Source organism: Callionymus lyra, chromosome 12 (genome assembly GCF_982586985.1).
Source record: "Callionymus lyra chromosome 12, fCalLyr1.hap1.1, whole genome shotgun sequence".
Lineage (NCBI taxonomy): Eukaryota > Metazoa > Chordata > Actinopteri > Syngnathiformes > Callionymidae > Callionymus > Callionymus lyra.
Genome location: NC_141829.1, coordinates 17,964,702 through 17,984,682, shown reverse-complemented (window position 1 = coordinate 17,984,682; position 19,981 = coordinate 17,964,702). Strand labels below are relative to the sequence as shown.

At 37.4% G+C, this 19,981-nt stretch overlaps 1 protein-coding gene across 1 annotated transcript in view; it reads left to right on the top strand.

The window, feature by feature from the left end:
* lrp1bb (low density lipoprotein receptor-related protein 1Bb) overlaps positions 1-19,981 on the top strand; it is a 348,034-nt gene that overhangs the window by 262,225 nt on the left and 65,828 nt on the right. Inside the window, exons 48-57 of the mRNA XM_087804844.1 lie at positions 688-801; positions 932-1,081; positions 2,170-2,292; positions 9,650-9,769; positions 12,251-12,379; positions 12,532-12,654; positions 14,610-14,750; positions 14,920-15,107; positions 18,102-18,285; positions 18,381-18,466. Coding sequence (XP_087660970.1) covers positions 688-801; positions 932-1,081; positions 2,170-2,292; positions 9,650-9,769; positions 12,251-12,379; positions 12,532-12,654; positions 14,610-14,750; positions 14,920-15,107; positions 18,102-18,285; positions 18,381-18,466 — 1,358 coding nt within the window. The remainder of the gene's footprint in view (positions 1-687; positions 802-931; positions 1,082-2,169; positions 2,293-9,649; positions 9,770-12,250; positions 12,380-12,531; positions 12,655-14,609; positions 14,751-14,919; positions 15,108-18,101; positions 18,286-18,380; positions 18,467-19,981) is intronic.

Below are 19,981 nucleotides of genomic sequence, written 5' to 3'. Positions count from 1 at the left end.
CAAGAAATTGTATCATTATACATCTGATGTTGTTCCATGAGTCCTCTTCAATCCATCACTGCTATCTACATATTTCCCACCTTCCTAATGCCAAGGATCCTACCCACCGACTCATTATCCCACCTACCTCCTTTACTGTCCGTCCATCCATCATTTAGAAAAAGTATTCATAGTTTTGACACAACAGCATATTTAACGACATTTCCTCTAATGAAAGAGCTGTGGTGTTGATCAGGAGCCTCCGTAGACAGCAGCTCCGTCATCATTTACATCATCCATGGCAGTCAGCAGTCCCGCAATCCCAGACGTTTGCTAGCTCAGTTTGTCATCTCCACTGGTGTGTGTTGGTTTCAATGGGGCGTGAGAATAACATTTATTTCTATTAAGTATTTTGAGTCACTGTCGCAGGAAAGGCAGATAAATGAAATTATTAAACATTTTCAGCAGTGCAAGCAATCTGTGCCTATTAGTCATGATTCCTGCTCCAGGTTGAGGTTTATCCCAGACAGCAAAGCTTTCTGAAAATTATGACTTATCAGGAAATATATCAGCCTGAAAGTTGACTCCAGAGAGACACTTTTCATGGTCCAGAGCTTTTTTAGGGATTTTAGAATAATGTTTGGGAAGGCTTTTTCCTCTGTGTGATATTCTTTTTTCGGCGTCTAAAACATGTATTCTTTCAACCAGATGTCACATGCGGGCCCTCAGAGTCAGCATGCAAAGATGGAAGCTGCATTCCAAGCTCAGCCTGGTGTAACCAGGTCATCGACTGCGCTGACGCCTCTGATGAAAGAAACTGCAGTACGTCGTGTATTCCTCACATTTGCTTTCATTGACCCCGGGAATACGGTTTTATTCGCCATTTGAGAGGAAAATATTTCATCAATGATAGAACAATCTGCTGGACTGACTTCTGTCTTCGTTTTGTCAGACCAAACCGACTGCACTCACTACTACCAGTTGGGAACAAAAGAAAAGGATTTCATCAAATGCAACTCCACCTCGCTGTGCGTCCATCCATCCTGGATCTGTGACGGAGCTAACGACTGTGGAGACTACGCTGATGAGACCAACTGCCAGGGTGAGGACACAAGGCGTTGGCACCTATTAGTGAGAGAGCGAGAAACCCTGGAGTTTCCCCAGCAGTGGTAAAATATTTAGAGAGAAGGGAAGAAATGGCACGTAATTAAAGCTAGTTTTTCAATTGGGAAAAGGGTAAAAAAAATATATTTCTTATAATATCACATGTTACTTCAAATATTGCCTGAATAAATAAGCTAGGGATGGGTTTGCGATATGGTCTTTTTGAAAGGCCACTAGATGGCACTCTTTGCTTTGTAATCTTTGCCTCTGATTTGCTAATTCAATGAAACCTGGCATCATTTTCCCTTAGAGTGCCATCTAGTGGCCTTTCAAAATATAGACTCTGTATCATGATACAGCTGACAAAGTTTCATGAAGCAGTGTAATTTAATCAGAGTCCACTAGATGTTGGTATCTGCACTAGTTTCTTTTGTTTTAAACTGTTCTAAGGAAACAACACATCATTTTTAAACTGATGGCGCCACCTACTGACCTCTAGACAACATGACGCTGCTTCATGAAGCTTCACAAGCCTTGTCAATCTATTACTACAATTAACTACAACCAGTTGTAAATATAGTTCATATTATAGAAAAAAACAGTGATGTAACCATGGTATAATTCACTGCTCTGGTCTGTTGCAGCACAGTACAAGACATGAATGCATATTTGTCTGAGCATTGTCGTGTTTAGGAAAAAGAATCTGGTCGATGCAAAATTTAAAAGCCATAAAAAAATGGGGGAACATCCTCCAAGCCACAGGAGAGTAATTCCAAAAAGAATATCTACATGGTAGGTAGAAAATGGATCTGGCTGCTCTGAGCAGTACAAAAAAAATACACCTAAAAGAATAGTGCTAAAGTTCATAGTGACAGTACCGTAGGGACCGTCTTTTGTTGCCTGAGGAAGTTATAGAAGGAACTAAGGTTAAACCAGGATGTAACCCCTAGTGAAATGATTTAAAAGTTTTTCTGTAAATAAATGTTTATTTTCTGCTCTTGAGTGTGATGACAAGGAAGGGATAATAACTGAAGAAATCTTCATTATCTTGTATCAAATGTCTCTTTTTTCCTGTTGGTCTTCTAGCGTCGCAGGGCCAAAAGTGTGAAGAAGGCCACTTTGCTTGTCCGAGTGGGAATTGCATCTCGAGTGTGTGGCTGTGTGACGGCCAAAAAGACTGCGAAGACGGAGCCGACGAGTTTCAGTGCGGTAATCAAAAAACGTCTTATTTACAACACAAAACGAGGAAATTATGTTTTGTTGCCTATATTGCTATTTTAGATAATAGGGGGAATGTTTACGCTCTATTCAAAAGAAGGTACTTCATTCAAGTCTGAGTCATCAAACAGACCCCCTTCTGTCTACCTCACCCACCATTGTTGCAAACATTTTATTCTCCACAGGAAGAGGAGAGGGAGAGCCATTATCTATCTTGCCTTAAGGCATGTTTTTCCACTTTTTTTGTTGTTTTTTTGCTCCCCCAACATTGTTTTTCTCAGCCGATCTAAGTGGTTGTTTTAAAAGTCAAATTTCAACCCTGAAATTGAGTGGGAATGCTGAGGAAATCATTTTCCCTAAGAGTCTCAACGGACTACATTTCCCATGTCTAGAAGTGTTACAATTAATTAACGAGCATCATCCAGCACTTAAAGAAAAGAGAGAGGAATCTGCTGACCTTTGAGAATGTTTTGCAGCCCTTCCAGAAGTCCGTCCTGATTCCTTAACTTGAACTACTGAATTCATAGGGGATAACTGTATTACTATCTTTTCTCTTCCTTAACTGAAGGTAACATTTGTCACGTTGTTACGATTTATAAATTTAGTTTGACTCAACTTGAGTTTGTCTATGTTTACACTTATCTTTTTGGGGATTTGTAACTGTGAAAGTACTATAATTGTATTCATATTATTAGGAGGAGAAGCACATCCTTAAAGACTCATTCAGTAGTTTTCATAATGGTGTTTCTGGCTCCTCCTAGTGTCAGAAAAGTGTAACTGCACTGTTTAAAAATACATAAACGCTGGTCACGAAGGTCTCCTGTCTAACTACTCATCAATGGATAGAGTAGATTGTTTTGTTTACTTCTTTATAACTTTTTTCTTTTAGTTATAATTCTTGAGTTTTGGTCTTCTCTGTGTTTTTATTTTTTCGGTGGAAGACCATGTTGAAAAAGGCGATGTTTCTGAGCTAACAACATATTACGCTTGTTCATCGCCATTTAAATCTCCCCCTCTGACTACTCCGCTGAGATGAAATTGGTCAGTCTTCAGAAAGACTTGTTTTAGTCTCGCCCAGGTGTTACTAAACTGTGATTGCTCAGTTTACCCATCAATCTCCAAACCAATATGAGAGGTAACGCTGAGGACAATCATGAGGAAATCTGCTGACCTTTGAGAATGTTAAACCTCCCAACAGAAGTGTGTCCTGATTCCTTAACTTCCTATTGATGTTTAATACTAGTGGTGGGTTGATGAGGCCTCATGAAACTGTATCATGATACAGTTAAAGACACCACTAGATGGCACTTTCAGTTGTAATAATTCCAAGTTTAATTGAATTAGTAGATCTGAGACAAAGATTAAAAAGCATAGTGCCATCTAGTCTCCTTTTAAATTGACGACACTGTATCATGATACTGCTGATACTGTATCATGAGGCCTCATCAACCCATCACTAGTGATTACTGCCGAAAGTGTTGTGATCTCTTTAGGATTTAAAGTCAGGAGTTTGACTCAACCTTCAAATGTACGTGTTGTCTTTGAAAACCCTGAGCTTGTACGTCTTTGTTGAAAGGGATGGAGAAAGTTATCAAGGACTACTTTCTTACGCCCCTGACAAGCATTAGCATTCGAGCACAAACAAGTCTGAGTCGATGTCGGAGTAAATAAAGCTCGCCTGTCTGACACGTTGCCTGTTCACACGAGGATAATAGTGAAGTGTGAACTCACTTCAGGATCTGACAGGAGCTTAGTGTTGCTGTGGACGCGACGCAAAGTATTTACCTGTTTATGCACAAATGTACTTGCAATATTTTTCATCGGTGACAAGAACGCCAGAGGGCTAAAACTCAGTTGGAGTTGCAGGGATCGGTTATTTGATGGTGATGACATGGATTCATAACTTCTGTCAAGGTGGTGCTGTCTTCACAGAAAAACATATTAGGTGTTCGATCACTAGGGTACTATGAACTGCATTATTTATGTGGAAAGTTGTTTATGTGTCAAAATATAGTTGAATTAATGTCATTTTAAATATGCTGCAGGCAAGATTAGAACAAGAGCAGGTCTGTGGTTTGTTTGATGTTTTCTAGAAAATCCCTACGAGATGTTCAGATCAGACAATTTTTTTTACTAGATAACGAAGAGTGCAATTAAATTATTGTGGATTTTTTTCCTGACCGATGTTAAAACCATTTGCCTACTTCCACTTTAAACAAAGTTATGGAGATTCTGATTTAAGAGCCAAGAGTACCATCTAGTGCCCTTTCAAAATAAAGAAATTGTATCATGAAACCTCATTTAGTTTCACAAGGCTCATTATACAATTTTACACACAATATCTTTTTTCAGTTTTTTAAATTGTGGAAGAAGATTATTTTTTTACAATTACTAAAACTGTATTTATTCTCTAATAACAATACGGCAATAATTCAGGTTTTTCAAGAAATCATTAAGACATTGGACGAGTGATGTGTTGAAGAAGCCTCATGAAATTATGTAATGAAGACACAATATCATAATACAATGTCTTCATTTAAAAAGGCCACTAGATGTCACTGTCTGCTTCATCTTTGGCTCGAATCTACTACAGATATTTAATCAAAACCTGATAGTATTGTCAAATTCAGATTGCTAGGTATCATTGAATTAGTAGAACTGATGGTCTGATGAAGCTTCATGAGTAATTGTCATTATTTTCAGACCCCACTAGATGGCGTTTTTTTTAACAAATGTTCTAATGAAAAATTGTGTCATTTTTAAACTGATGGCGCCACCTACTGACCTCTGAACAACATGACACTGCTTCATGAAGCTTCATCAGACCATCACTACTTTATACATGAAAGTAAAAAGTTGTAAAACAGAGTGCCATATAGTGGCCTGTGAAAATTAAAACATTGTATCATGATACACCACGCATGGGCAATTAAAATTCTTCAAGGTCCACATTAAATTCTGTGAATGTTGTTAGGGGCCGTTTAGCAAAGAGAAAGACGAGAAAATCCCTAAAAAAAAAAAGGACATTTGTCATTAGGCGGTGACATTTATTAAGCTAAATAATCTGCAATTTTATTCTTGTATATATGAGTTTTTTTCAAAACATTTCTTCAACTTACTTTAAAAAAAATATTTTGAGGGATAAATATATACTCAAAAAATGAAAATGTAAATAAGTGATGTGAAAATGTAATTGAATAATAAATACAAAATACTTTTGTTAATGCATTAGAAGCATTTATACATGATCATACTTTGACATTACGAGGGCCGTATAAACACAGTCAAAGGGCTGCATGAATACAGTCAAACCTTGGGTAGTCCAAAGTAAAATTCATGAGCCAAAAGAGCACAGAAAAAAAGAAGAAAAGATAGGAAAGAAACCAATAATAGGAACCAGTCAATGATTAAAAAATACTTCAGCTGTTGCTGAATCAATCATCAGCACACCTGGACTCTCAGGCAGAAGGTCTACGGATGTTAAACATAATAGTAATTACATGGTATAACGACAGCTGTTGGTTCTTGTCCAACCATTGTGTGGGGGAAGATATAAATAAAGTTTATTCCAGCAATCTGTGAATACTTGAACTAGTGTTCGCTTGATTTAACTCACTACAAAGTTCATGATTCTAAACCCTATTTTGTCCTATTCTTCACGTTTATTTGACCAATTTATTTGGGAGGATGAAATACCCTCTCGGGTCCAGCTGGGAGGAGGCGCCGTGTCGGACTCATGATGTATACATTATAAATCATTTGCTCCGAGGAGGGAAATTCATTTTCCTGATGGGACACACAAGACGGGTAAACACGAATGAAAAATGCATGACTGAAAAGAACCTTGGTTGATGGTGTTTTGAATTCTCCACCACAATCCCACAACCCTTTTTTTTATTTTATTTACCTCACATCCATACGGTCCAGTCGCAAGATTACGTTTGATTCTAATTGAATTCTTGATCGGAAAAAAAACTGTCTTCGACTGACGGATACATTTTACCTCGGAAATTTAATTTTTGCGCCGACAAGTTCTTCCATTCCTCGCACATCGCTGATGATATGAATTATGGCTCAGTTCTACAAGAAGGTCTGAATAGCTTTTCAGGACAAATAGACAATATTCCCATTCCTCCAAGTTAATTATCATATAAAAAGCTTCAGCCGCTGATAATCGGACCGGCGGCGGAGGGCTTTCAGGAAAATGTCATTACGTATCAGGAATTTCTAATTTCACATCAGCTTAGATGAGGCAGACTTTTGTCACTCCGCAGTGCGTCTGCTTATTCCCCTGTAAGTGGGAGAGTATTGAAAGTGAGACAAGGGTGACTCTCTTTGATACATTTAATGTGCTGCTAGTATATTCTTATGGAAAACAGCACCATAGCATAGTAGTCTCCCTCTCTCTGGTGCTGTTTCAAGTCACGCCATCATGGACTCGAGGTTATCAAGGTTTGTCACCGCGCGTCACCAATCCTGGAGGTCTCCACCTCCAAGGGACTTGTTGTATAAACAAAGCAGGGGCTTGATTACAGCCTGCTGGAGGAGGCGGGAAGCCATTATTAGGTTATAATGAACAAGGCTCTCATAACCTCTCGTTCGCTGAGATTTCAGACGAGGGAGAACTTTATAAAGTAATAAGTTCAAAACATGGTCATGATGAGAGACTTACTGCATCTTGGAGAAGAAGATTTCAACTTTTGAAACATGTGAGTGAGTCAGGAGATTTTTAGTTTCACATTAGTGTTGGATTGCTTTTTTTTTTGGAAATTCTTCATTAAAAGATGCCAATTTTCTGTAAAAAGTCTCTTGCGTGTCAGTTTCTGGTTTGGGTTACAAGGAAAACATTTTTTAAAACGAAACTCTGAACATCTCGTTGGCAAACGTTGGAGTATATAAACCTCAGATGGGTTTATTTTATTTCTTGGCTTTAAAACTATTTAAATATAAACCAGTGGTTTGTCAATTTGTTCAAGATAAAGTTCAAATTGACTGTGTCGCAGTTAATGTGACTTTTGACCGTATAGTTACAATTTAAATTGGACAAAACACAAAAGGTCTTTCTAGCTTGAAAAGGTTCCTAAACTAAAATTGGAATGGAATTTAAAGCATGCTAATGTGTAAGCCTTTGAAATCCAAAAGTGGCAAACCGTGAACTCCACAGCTGAGCCTTCACCTCAGCTATAACACATATCTCCAAAACAAAAAAAACAAAAACTAATCAAGTAAAATTCAGAAAACCGGAGTAAAGAGTAAAGAGACTCAATATTTGTCTGCCTTCAAATGCATGTTGCTTTTTTAAGACTAATTCTGGAGTGGGTCTTCTGTTTTACAATTATTTGTAGTTTTTTAGTAAAAGGCATCCTTGAAAGAGACAATGCCAACAAGCTAACAACAACATCACTATTGTTAAGCTGCCATTTGGCTCCCATTTAAATCTCCCCCTCTAACCACTCTGCTGAGTTTCCACTGTTCAGACTTCAGAAAGCCTGGCAGCTCGGTTATGTCTTTGCTGACTACAACTTTCACCTTAATCTCCAAACCAAAATACATATTTTTGACTTTACCACAAAAATGTGGTCTTAAGTCTCGGTTCAGATTAAGGATTCCCTTCAGAATACAGATGTAAAAAATTTATTAAAATGCATTTCTGAAGGCGTAGAAGGTCGTGAAGATTCTTCAAATCGTTTTGACCATAACACAATGACCTTCTGACGTACTTTTGAGCTCAATGAAAATTGTATTCCAAATTTTCATAAACCTACTTCCTCTATGTGTGTGTTTTGTAGATTTTTTCACCATCATGAAATAATGAATTTTTGACCTGCAGATGGTTCAGGAGTTATTGTTCCGAGAAGCTTGTGCAGATTAATTCAATCTTCCGTGGGCACTTGTACTGAAGAAGTGTTGGTGGTTACCGTAATGACAGTAATATGAGCGCAGAGCCCCGAGTTCTCCACGCTCAGATACTGTTAAGATAGCGACGACAGAATAGTCAATTTAACACCCAGGCATAATAAGAACTGTGGCAGGTAGGGTTCAATACAGATTGTATGATGGATAGATGTACTGATAACAAATACTGGGGTGATGCAAACTCTTGATCTTGCTACTTATTTCAGTGTGTTGTTGAAGAAATAAAGATTTGCGCAAACTGTTTGAAATGGGGGACACATAATAACTATTTATAAGCTACTTATTTTTATCTGTATTCACAGAAAATTATCCACCATAATAAAGTACTCACTCTCAGACTCTCATCGTGTCTTTGCTCTACTCTTAATAGCATGATGATAAGAAGTTTAACGACACCTTACTTACTGATTATCAACAAAAAATAAAGATAAGCTATAGTAAAATAAGTTAACTAGCTTCTTTATTTATACCCTTTATTAGGTGTAAGTACAATGATAGTACTGAAGTTATTTACTATTATTAATACATCATAAAGTAGTAAACCAAAAAAAAACCTGTATGAATAGCATTTACAATATAATTTCTCAAAAATAAATATTTATGGCATATAGAACACAATACGTGTACAGTAATTAGGATGCTTGTAATACTTATAATACATGTTTTTCAACCAGTATAAAAAGACTGTTAAGGGTAAAACAGTTTTGAAATGTATAACCGTTACAAAATAAATTGTGAATTAAGTATGAATATGCTGCCACTTTAGAATAGGAAACATATTCACAATTACAAATACTTGTTTAAGAGTCATTAGGTTGCTAGTATTACTTTATGAGTTGTCCTTTTCAACTTTGAAAGAGACAGAATTATTAAAAGGAAATTACTTCTCTCATGGTGCCTACTCCTAAAAATGGGTACAGATGGTTTTCACCAAAATTAATCTTTAATTACTTTTTTTATTTTCTGGTAATAACCAGTAATTAATGTGTTGTTCAGAGTTATTATCAGGCTGTTAAGGCTAAATATAGTCACAATAAATGGGGTGTGAGTTAGTACTTTATAATGGTTAATAAATGACTACATGTTAATACACATTTAGATAAATAGCTTATTAATAGTTAATGTGTTTCTCATTCTGAAGTCTCACCAGATTGAGAACGGAGAGGATGTTTTGAGGTAAATAAGGTTCCATATGAAACAGACGAACACACAAAAACATGTTCATAGAAGACTTGAGCGACTGCTTATTCACTGGAGAAGAAGAAGCGAACAGCAAGCTCGCCGAGGGCCAAACAGGCATCAGTCCACATGTTTTGCTTTCATTAAAAAAACAGCCTCCACTTTGGGCTACGCTGCCTTTTATTGTTGTTTCCCCGTCTAAACTCTTTTTGATTTATGGCATTGAAATGTATTTTTTTTATTCCCCCTGCAGACTCGTCGTGCTTGTGGAACCAGTTTGCGTGCTCCAAGAACAAGTGCATCGCCAAACAGTGGCTGTGCGACGGCGAGAACGACTGCGAGGACGGCCTGGACGAGAGCGTGCAGATCTGCGGTGAGTGACATTTCGCTTCTGGTGAATAATTCACAATTTAAAAAAAAAAAAATGAAAGGTCAGAATTAATACATGGAGAATGGGACGCTGCCTCTTTTTAACATTTTTAGATGAATAGAATTGACTGTGAATGAAGCCCCGAAACATCTGCGGTGGTTTAAATATCATCACGTTGAGTGAAGTGTGGATGGAATGGAAGCGACTATGAGACTGAACAAATGGAAACCATTGATGAGATTCAAGGCCAGACGTGTTCGAGGCTCTTTTTCCAAGAGATTAAAAGATTAAAGAAGGATCGATGTCCTGAGTTTCTCTTCCCTCTACACATGACAATGTTAGAAAAGTAAAGTTTATAGCAAAGATGGGAAAATGGCGGTCAGTGTTTTGAGGAAACGTGGCGAGGACAGGTGTGACGAGGAGGGAGGATGGGAGGTGAGAGTGGAGGAGGCTGACATGCTCAAGCAAACTCTGATGGAAAAATTTGATATAAAAACGGTAGTTTGATTTAAAACAACACACGCTCAGAGTTGTTTAAATGTTAGATGTTGCAAATAAATTCACAATTTTGAATAAATCGACCAATCTTACACTTATACACTTTATAATTTTGTATTCATGATAAGTAAATAAAATAATGATGATATTAAAAGAGCAACAAATAAAAATGGTGTCTAATGTATATTATTAATGATAATTAACTTTACAATGATATGATCTTCTTGTTTATTAAGTACATTTTTCGTAGTCTTTCTATATCTTTACAATCACAATTGGTTCATCACTTTAAATGTATGTAAAAGTAATTGAATTGAACTATATCAAAGCACTGCTTTAATCTATCTTATTTTTTTCATAGTTTTACTTTTTCGGTCTTTACTATAAAGTTGCAGGTTACTCTAGACAGCACTAAACATCTTATATGAATCTTAAGGATCATAGAAAATAATTGATTGGAAAAGAGACAAGAGAAAAGAGGATGAAATATATAAAATGGTCTTTTTAGGGGAAAAAAAAACCCTGCATCAACCGGACAAAAGAAAAGGGGATCTGACTCACAGTTGCTAGCACATTCAAACTGGCAGCACCATTGAACACACACACAAAAGATATTTTACATGTATAAAAGTCATTTTAAAAGGTATTTTTAACCATCATAAATATGCATCTTTTGGGGTTTTTTTTCTTGAAATACCTCTATGACAATATGAAAAGACATTTCGGAAGTTGTCACTCCTTTTATAAGGATTTTTCCTTCAGCATTTGTTAACCATAATACACTTTTCTTACTTTTTTAAATGGTCAGGTATAACTAAAATAGTGGTTAGTAGTGACGTGTTGATGAGGCGTCATGAAGCGGCTGATGCTGTATCATGATACAGTTTCAACGGCAACTCTGAGTAAAAATTATGCCAGGTTTCAATGAATTAGTACATCAGAGTCAAATACTATAAAGCAGAGAGTGACATCTAGTGGCCTTTAAAAATGAAGACGCCGTATCGTGATGTATCATGAGGCTTCATCAACCCATCACTATTGGTAAACATTTCTCCCCCTTTTAAAATAAGTCTTGTTTTTAAGACCTGACGAATCCTGCCAAGTCATTTTATGTGGCCCACATCAAAGTATATTAATGTTCTAGTTGATATGAGGACTTTTAAATACACCAGTGTTTAAGATAAGTTAAGGAACAAAGACTATGGATGTCATCAATAATAATAATAATCATTGAACAAACTACTGTCCATCATGGATGGATCATCCTCTGAACATTGTCATGAGTGCACGAATGCTCCTACCCAGGTGCAAAACAAATAGATTCAGGGACTCATTCATTCCTCAGGCTATTAAATTGTACAATTCTGAGTTCGGGGGCAGGAGTGGAGTGAAAGTATCTGGATGTTCTGTTCTATGTTAGTCTTAGTATCCTTTGTCTTTGTTCTTTTTCTTTGACCTATGTTCTTTGTCTTTATCTTTAGACTTAGATTGTGTCATCTTGTTCTGTCTCTTTATGTTCTTCTTATTTTATTTTTATTTATTATTTTGTATTATTTATGAAAAATTGCTGGCTATTGGAAATAAAACAATTTCCCGAAGGAGACCTCCTGAGGGATCAATAAAGTTTTTTACCTTACCTAACCTTACCTAATAAGAGTAAACACTGAGTATTGGTGAAGGACAAATAAAGAGATAATTAAGTTAATTGATTTTGATATTGTCTTTACGTCCTTTGAGACTCAGACTCTTAAGTCAACACAAGTGATGGGTTGACGAGGCCTCATGATACCGCATCAGATGTATCATGATACAGTGGCTTAAGCCTGATTCAAGATAAGCAAAGGCGATTTGAAATAAATGTGGAGAATGTTGGAGATTTAATTCCCATGCGATTGCGCCATGTCTGTGATTTATTTATTTCAAAACATGTTGGCTGTTTGACTTCACGCGTCCTTTAGTAATGTCTGGTGCTGCTTGTGCTCTCAGGCACGGTGACGTGCGCTCCAGGCCTCTTCAGCTGCCCCGGCTCGTACGCCTGCGTTCCCAAACGCTGGCTCTGCGACGGCGAGAGAGACTGCCCCGACGGGAGCGATGAACTCTCAGCAGCTGGATGTGGTAAACGACCCCTCCGTCAGCTATAATCATTTCAAACCAAAAAAAAAAAAAAAATGGTCGTCCTCCGTCCTGTAATAACCGTGGATTATGTCGTTCTTTACAAGTCGTATTAAAGAAATATTTCCTAAAACTACTCATTTCATGCACGGCAGCCCCCAACAACACATGCGACGACAGCTCATTTCACTGCCACAACAAAGCCTGCATCCCTCAGCGCTTCGTCTGCGATCACGACGACGACTGTGGCGACGGATCCGACGAATCCGTGGAATGTGGTGAGATATTTTACCTTTTTTTTTTATCCCATCATTCACCAGAGGCTGACTCCTTCCCGTCCGCTCTATTTGTTTCTTTTTCTGATCTCCTCCGATCGTGACATATTGCTGACAAACTGTGTAAGATAAAACTCATTTATAATTGTAGTCATTGGTGATGTGTCGTGACTTCAGGCAGCTGGAGAAGAAGAAAAAAAAGTCTAGGTCATTTAAAGTTCATTTTGCATTTAAAACGCGAGCGGGCTCAAACAATAGTGTGTGATAAAGAAATTGTAGCTCATTCAAATCATTGTCAAGGCGTCTCATATCCTCTAGCGACACACTCTTTTCACCATATGCCGTTGTTGAAGTCAAGTCAAGACGACAGATTCAACACTTCTTTATACTTCCATACGGAATGATTGTGTGTTTTATAATAATGAGCATATCCACAACACACATTCACACCGGAGAACCAATTAACAACTATACGTTTTTCTAATCTGTGGGAGGAAACTGGAGTCTTGAGATAAATGAGTGCAATCCTTGGCAGGAAGTAAAATCCTCCATATACCTGTTCCGTTTATTAAGCTATTTGTTCTTGACCGATACGTTAGGTTTTTCAATTGTTTTTTGGCTCCTCCAGCGTCAGAACAGTGTAGCTGCAATATTTTGGATCTTCTGGTGCGCAGTTGACACGTACTGCATGGGAGTTTCTCGTTTTGTCTTATGGTAACTTCAGAAATATCACAGAATTATGGAACCTCGTAGACTCTCTGGACAGTAAAGATAATAACTTAAGAGTTCTACCATAAGTCATAGCCATTCTGAAATAAAATAAATCATTACAGAAAATATGAAAACAAAAGGTAACGTCCAACTCATATATATACTGTATATATTATTTATTTAAGTCATAAAAGTAAGATAAAGTAAAGCAAACGTATTCAAACCTTTGTTGGGTTCATTTTAATTTAATGGCTTGTTATAATCGTTACTAAAAATGTATTTAAAGTTTTTCATGAATAACATTTTCAATAACTGGCACCTATCCTGCTAAACTATAAATGACTGTAATCATTAAAAAACTACTCTAATAAAGTTCTACTATACAAATACATGGTGTTCCATTTTTTTTTAATATTCAACATAATAGGGATTATATGTTTAATTATAATAATTTAAAAGTGTTAAATATACCTGCTTAACGTGTGTACCAATTAAAAAAGGTGTTTAACGGTTTTACCAATTAAAGCAAATTATCACAGCAGTGTCTGAAAGTAATAGTAATAAAATATATATATACAACAATTAAAAAATAAATTTAAGATTGTTATGGTTTGGTTTTTTTCCAGATAAATCAAGGGTTTTGAAATGTACATAATGTTGTACTAACTAAAGTTTGTACCAACTTAAATATAGTGATCGATTGAAAATAAAGGTTTGCCCAAACTCTGTAATAAGTACTTTTAAAGCAATGGAAATGGAGCGTTAAGACACAATAAAGGTTGTTCAGTGTTGGAAAAAGATTTATTCTGTAAACCTTGAAGAACCCTAACCTTGAAGAAGATACCTCTAAATAAATTGGTATGCTGTAATGTTAAATCAATAATAACTAAAACAGCTTTTGTTCATTTATAAATCGATAAGATTAATCAATAGGTTTAGTCTGGATGAGGTTGGTGAGTTCTGTAGTGCCGTCTTTTTATTTTTTAAATAAGTATAAAAGCCCCTTTTTGCCACAATATATCCAAACATTATTGAAACAAATATTTTCTTATTTTATAAAACTTATAAGGATGAATTTGTTTGTAGTTTTTGCCTCAGAAAAATGTTTTTTTTCGGTATTGAAGTGTCGTCTGTAAACATTTTCTCTGCTTAATCTAAAGAATAAATCTGGTTCCATTTGCTCAGAAACGAAAAAATGACCATAAGATGTGGTCTGAACTCGTGATTAAACGTCTTTTTCTTTTCAGTCTATCGCTCCTGCGGATCAGAGGAGTTTCGCTGCGGGGACGGTCGTTGTCTCCTCAGTGCACAGTGGGAGTGCGATGGCTATGCAGACTGCCCGGACCACTCTGACGAACTACCTCTGAACCTCAAATGTCTAGCTGCAGGTGAGAAAGCTGTTCGCCCGCTCAGCTGGAGTCTCTTCATCAGCGTTAGCAGCGTTTGCGGCGACATATGGTGCAAACAAAGATAGCGATTCAACCAGAGGGGAAACTTTTTTTTTTCTCTGAAAGAATAAGAAAAACCGTCACCTGTCCTTTTTTTTTTTTCTTTCAGGAAGCCTTTGCAACGGCTCCTTCTTCATGTGCTCCAACGGACGCTGCATCTCCGAGGGGAATCTCTGTGACGGCAAGGATGATTGCGGGGACGGATCGGATGAGAGGAACTGTAACGTGAACGAGTGCCTGAACCGGCGGGTCAGCAGGTGCACGCAAGACTGCCAGGATCTTCCTGTGGGATACAAGGTAGGAAAAAGCCGGTGGACACGTCACGCCTGAGAGAGATTCCTTCCTGCAGGTGCTGCTTCCCAGGATACGGATGATCCTTTAACCTCGTTTATCCACCTGAAGGTTAAACCTGGTGGCAGCAGGTTCGTGGGTGGAAACGTTAACTCCGGAATCTATAAGAGAACATGTGACTCGAATGTTAAATGCGCGGAAATGTATTGATCTCAGAATGTAGGTGTTGCCGTCTCTGCTTATGATTCATAGCTGTTGATACGATCGTGACAAATATGTTTATCAAACATTGACTAAATCCTGCTTCTTTACCCGTTTTTTTCATAAACGATGTGCTGGAAAAATAACATCTGTAAATAGTCTACAAGTAGAGTATAGTATAAGTATTCACACGTCAAAGACATAATTCACATATCAAAGACAGAATTTACGTATTAAAGTCATAATTATGAAGACATAATTACAATATTAACGACCAAATTACGATATTATACAGAATTATAATGTTGACGACATACTTACGAAGTTAGACACAGAATTCCGATGTTAACAACAGAATTCCGATGTTAAAGACAGAATTCACGTATTAAAGATAGAATTACGATATTAACGACAGAATTATAATGTTGACGACATACTTACGAAGTTAGACACAGAATTCCGATGTTAACAACAGAATTCCGATGTTAAAGACAGAATTCACGTATTAAAGATAGAATTACGATATTAACGACAGAATTACGATATTAACGTCAGTATTAAGATATTAAAAGACAGAATTCACGTTTTAAAGTCACAATTCTGATAATGAATACAACATTTCAATATTAACGACAAAATTCACGTATTAAAGACAGAATTACGATATTAACAACAGAATTATAATGTTGACGACATACTTACGAAGTTAGACACAGAATTCCGATGTTAACAACAGAATTCCGATGTTAAAGACAGAATTCACGTATTAAAGATAGAATTACGATATTAACGACAGAATTACGATATTAACGTCAGTATTAAGATATTAAAAGACAGAATTCATGTTTTAAAGTCACAATTCTGATAATGAATACAACATTTCAATATTAACGACAAAATTCACGTATTAAAGACAGAATTCCGATATTAACGTCAGAATTCTGCTATTAAAAGCAAAATTCACTTATAAAAGACAGAATTTCGATATTAACTTCAGAATTCCGTTATTAACGTTAGAATTCCGATATTAAAGACAGAATTCAACTACTAAAGAAATAATTCATGTATTAAAGACAGAATTCCGTTATTAAAGTCAGAATTCCGATACTAAAGACATAATTTGCGTATTAAAGACAAAATTATGTTATTAACGTCAGAATGCCGATATTAAAGACAGAATTTACGTATTAAAGTCATACTTCCGATAATGAAGACATGATTTAAATATTAACGACAGAATTCCGTTATTAACTTCAGAATTCTGATATTAAAGGCAGAATTTACGTATTAAAGTCATACTTCCGATAATGAAGGCATAATTTCAATATTAACGACATAATTCCCATATTAACGACAAAATTCATGTATTAAAGACAGAATTCCGATATTAACATCATAATTACGATATTAACGTCAGAATTCTGCTACCAAATAACAGAATTCGCTTATTAAAGACAGAATTCAGATATTAACGTCCGAATTCACGTAGTCATGAAGTCAGAATTTTGATATTAAAGACAGAATTTAAATATAAAAAATGTATTTAATGTTGCTGATATTAAATGCATATCTTTTGTTTATTTTATTCCTCCTCTGAGTCACCCAAGTCATACCATTCACAGCTTGTAGGTTTGTTTTCAGGTCAAGGCACAACATCCGTGGGTTTTACGGCTGATGCCACATTCGGTGTCCATATCTATATATATTACTGCATAATGGTCTTCATTGGGTTAGAAAAGTGTCTGAAAGCAGAGAAAATCTCTTTTGCCCGTCACAGCAGGGTCAGCGCTGGGCAGAGAGCACATCAATGGCCCTGAGCTCATCTATCTCTGGTCCGACTGAGAGATCAGAAAACTGGCCCTCGAGGTTATAAGTTAGGATAAGAAGGATTTTCTGTAGATTCAGAGCAGCTGATACAAGCACTTTCAGTTATTTTTAGGGAGGCTCTGGTCACTGGTCTCTGATTGATTTTTCTTTTCTGGGTACAATATCTTCCAGGGTCTGAGTCAGGACTTTGATTGAAACTGCAAAAAAGAAAAGTCAGTCACCCTGTTTTGATTTCTATTTGACTCATTTTCGTTGACCTCATGTCCACTAAAATGGCTCATTTTGCGACTGATGGTTCACCAAAAAGCACAGTCATAGCGATAGTAAAGGTGTGTGAGAACTGAGCACTTTATCAATTTTTTTTTTATGTATTTATAATTATCATGCAAATAATCACTGCGTTCTTTTTTGTGTGGTAATTAAACTTCTGCCCTCTAGTTGGCAGCAGTAAATACCTCCTCAATATTTAAAGTAACAATGAAATTCCATGAGATCCTGGCGATGACTGAGGACGAGAGGATACAGTCAACTCCAGCAGCTTTTAAGGCTGACATTTGAACATATTTTGGTTTCAAAACAAATGAAAGCAATTCCAACTTTGTCAAGAGTCATGTGGTCTGTCAATACTGCAACACCAGAGTGAAGTACTCGACAATACTAAAAATGAATATCAGTATCGCAACATATGGTATTGTTTTCCCTGTATAGTGATACATATGGTAGCTAGATTCTCTCCAATACACACCCCTAGTCTCGTTTTCCATAATGCACTGCAACAGTCTTAATCTCAATTAAACATGATGTTTTCAGACATGTCCGTGACTTAATAAGTCATTTATTACGTTTACTTTTGGCCTGTTATTTCTGACACGTAAAGAATATAATCCAATAAATTTCAGAACTTTTTTATTTTATTTTATTTTACTGCGATTGTGCCATTTTTGTCCTGACTATGTTGCTTGTTGTTTCCAGTGTAAATGCTGGCCCGGGTTCCACCTGAAGGATGACGGGAAGACGTGTGTGGATATTGACGAGTGCTTCGCCACACTTCCGTGCAGTCAGCGCTGCATCAACACTTTCGGCTCCTACAAGTGCTTGTGCGTGGACGGCTACGAAGCCTTGGAGCGCAACCCGCATAAATGCAAGGCTCTTTCGGGTTGGTGTCGGCTTTGATCTCAGCATCTTCTCTCAGATTTGAAGAGCAGCTATTCGGTTCCATCAGGCTATAATGCCGTCTGCTCCGTGTTTCAGCTGAAGAGCCCTTTCTCATAATGGCGGACCACCATGAGATCCGGAAGCTGAGCGTGGATGGTTCAAATTACACCATTCTCAAACAGGTAGCTTCACTTTTTGACTTCAATCCGTCTATCTGACTGTCTCCCTGTATTTCTGTCTGTCGGTCTGCCTTTCTCCATATCTTTTCGTCTGTGTGTCTGTCTTTCAGTCGGTCTGCTGGTCTGTATTTATGTCTTTCTACCTGCCTGTATTTATTTTTGTCAGTCTGTATGTCGGTCCATCTCTATGTCCATCTGTTGGTCTCACTTTTGGTCTACCTATGGGTCTGTATGTCTGTCTGACTCTCTGTAGAACTGTCTGTGTAGGTATGTCTGTCTGTCTCTTGTTTAGTCTCTATTTACAGTATGTCTGGATGTCTGCCTGGCTTTATGTTGGACTTTTTGTTTTAAAGTCTACCAGTCTCCCTTTTTTATGGGTCTGTCTGTCTGTCTGTATTTATATATGTCTATATTCTTTTCTGTCTGTCAGTCAGTATGTCTGTTAGTCCATCCGCTCGTCTATCTCTGTTTTGTTCTTTCTTTTGGTCTCACTGTTGGTCTATCTATTGGTCTGTTTGTCTGTCTGTCTGTCGGCCTCTCTATCAGTCTGTCTGTCCGTCTGTATTCATGTCTATCAGTCTACCTGTATGCCCGTCTATATGTCTGTCTGCTGGTCTGTAACTCGGCCTGCCTCTAATTATGTCGGTCTGTCTGCCGGCCTGCTTGTATTTATGACTTTATGTCTGTCTGTCTGTCTGTCTGTCTGTCTGTCTGTCTGTCTGTCCTATCCTATCCTCTGTCTTTCTGTCGGTATCAATGTTGGGTCTGTTTGTAGGGCTCCCTTTTTCCCTGCATGTAGATCTGTTGGTCTCTCTTTCGGTCTCTCTGTAGATAAGATGTCAGTGTCTCTGTCTGTCTCTCCGGGGGTGTCTCCGAGGGTCTCTCTGTTGGTCTCTCTTACTGTCTCTCCAAGGGTCGGTCTCTCTGTCGGTTTCTCTTTCGGTCTCTCTGTCGGTCTATCTGTCGGTCTCTCTTTCAGTCTCTCTGTCGGTCTCTCCGTCGGTCTCTCCGTCTGTCTCTCCGGGGGTGTCTCTGAGGGTCTCTCTGTCGGTCTCTCTTACTGTCTCTCCAAGGGTCGGTCTCTCTTTCTGTCTCTCTGTCGGTCTCTCTGTCGGTCTCTCTTTCTGTCTCTCTGACGGTCTCTCTGACTGTCTCTCTGTCGGTCTCTCTGTCAGTATTTATGTCTTCTCTCTGTCTCTTTGTGTTGGTCTTTTTGTCTACCAGTCCCCTGTCTTACCTGTCTCCCTATCTATAGGTCTGTCTTTCAGTCTTTTAAAATCTAAATTATTCATTCAGTTTGGACCATTCCGTTTTACGTCCCATAATAAATGGTCGAGCATAACAAAAGAAAACTATCTATATCACATTAGATTCTTGGATATTTGCCTCAAAATAAGGGTTTAAGCATAAAAAGTCTTTCCTCTGCATGTGTCTCGATATTAACTCAGTATGTGGGGTGTTTTGATCCTGTTGAAATGCATCCAGATGATATTGTTTGAAAGTAACAGTGCGCCTTCA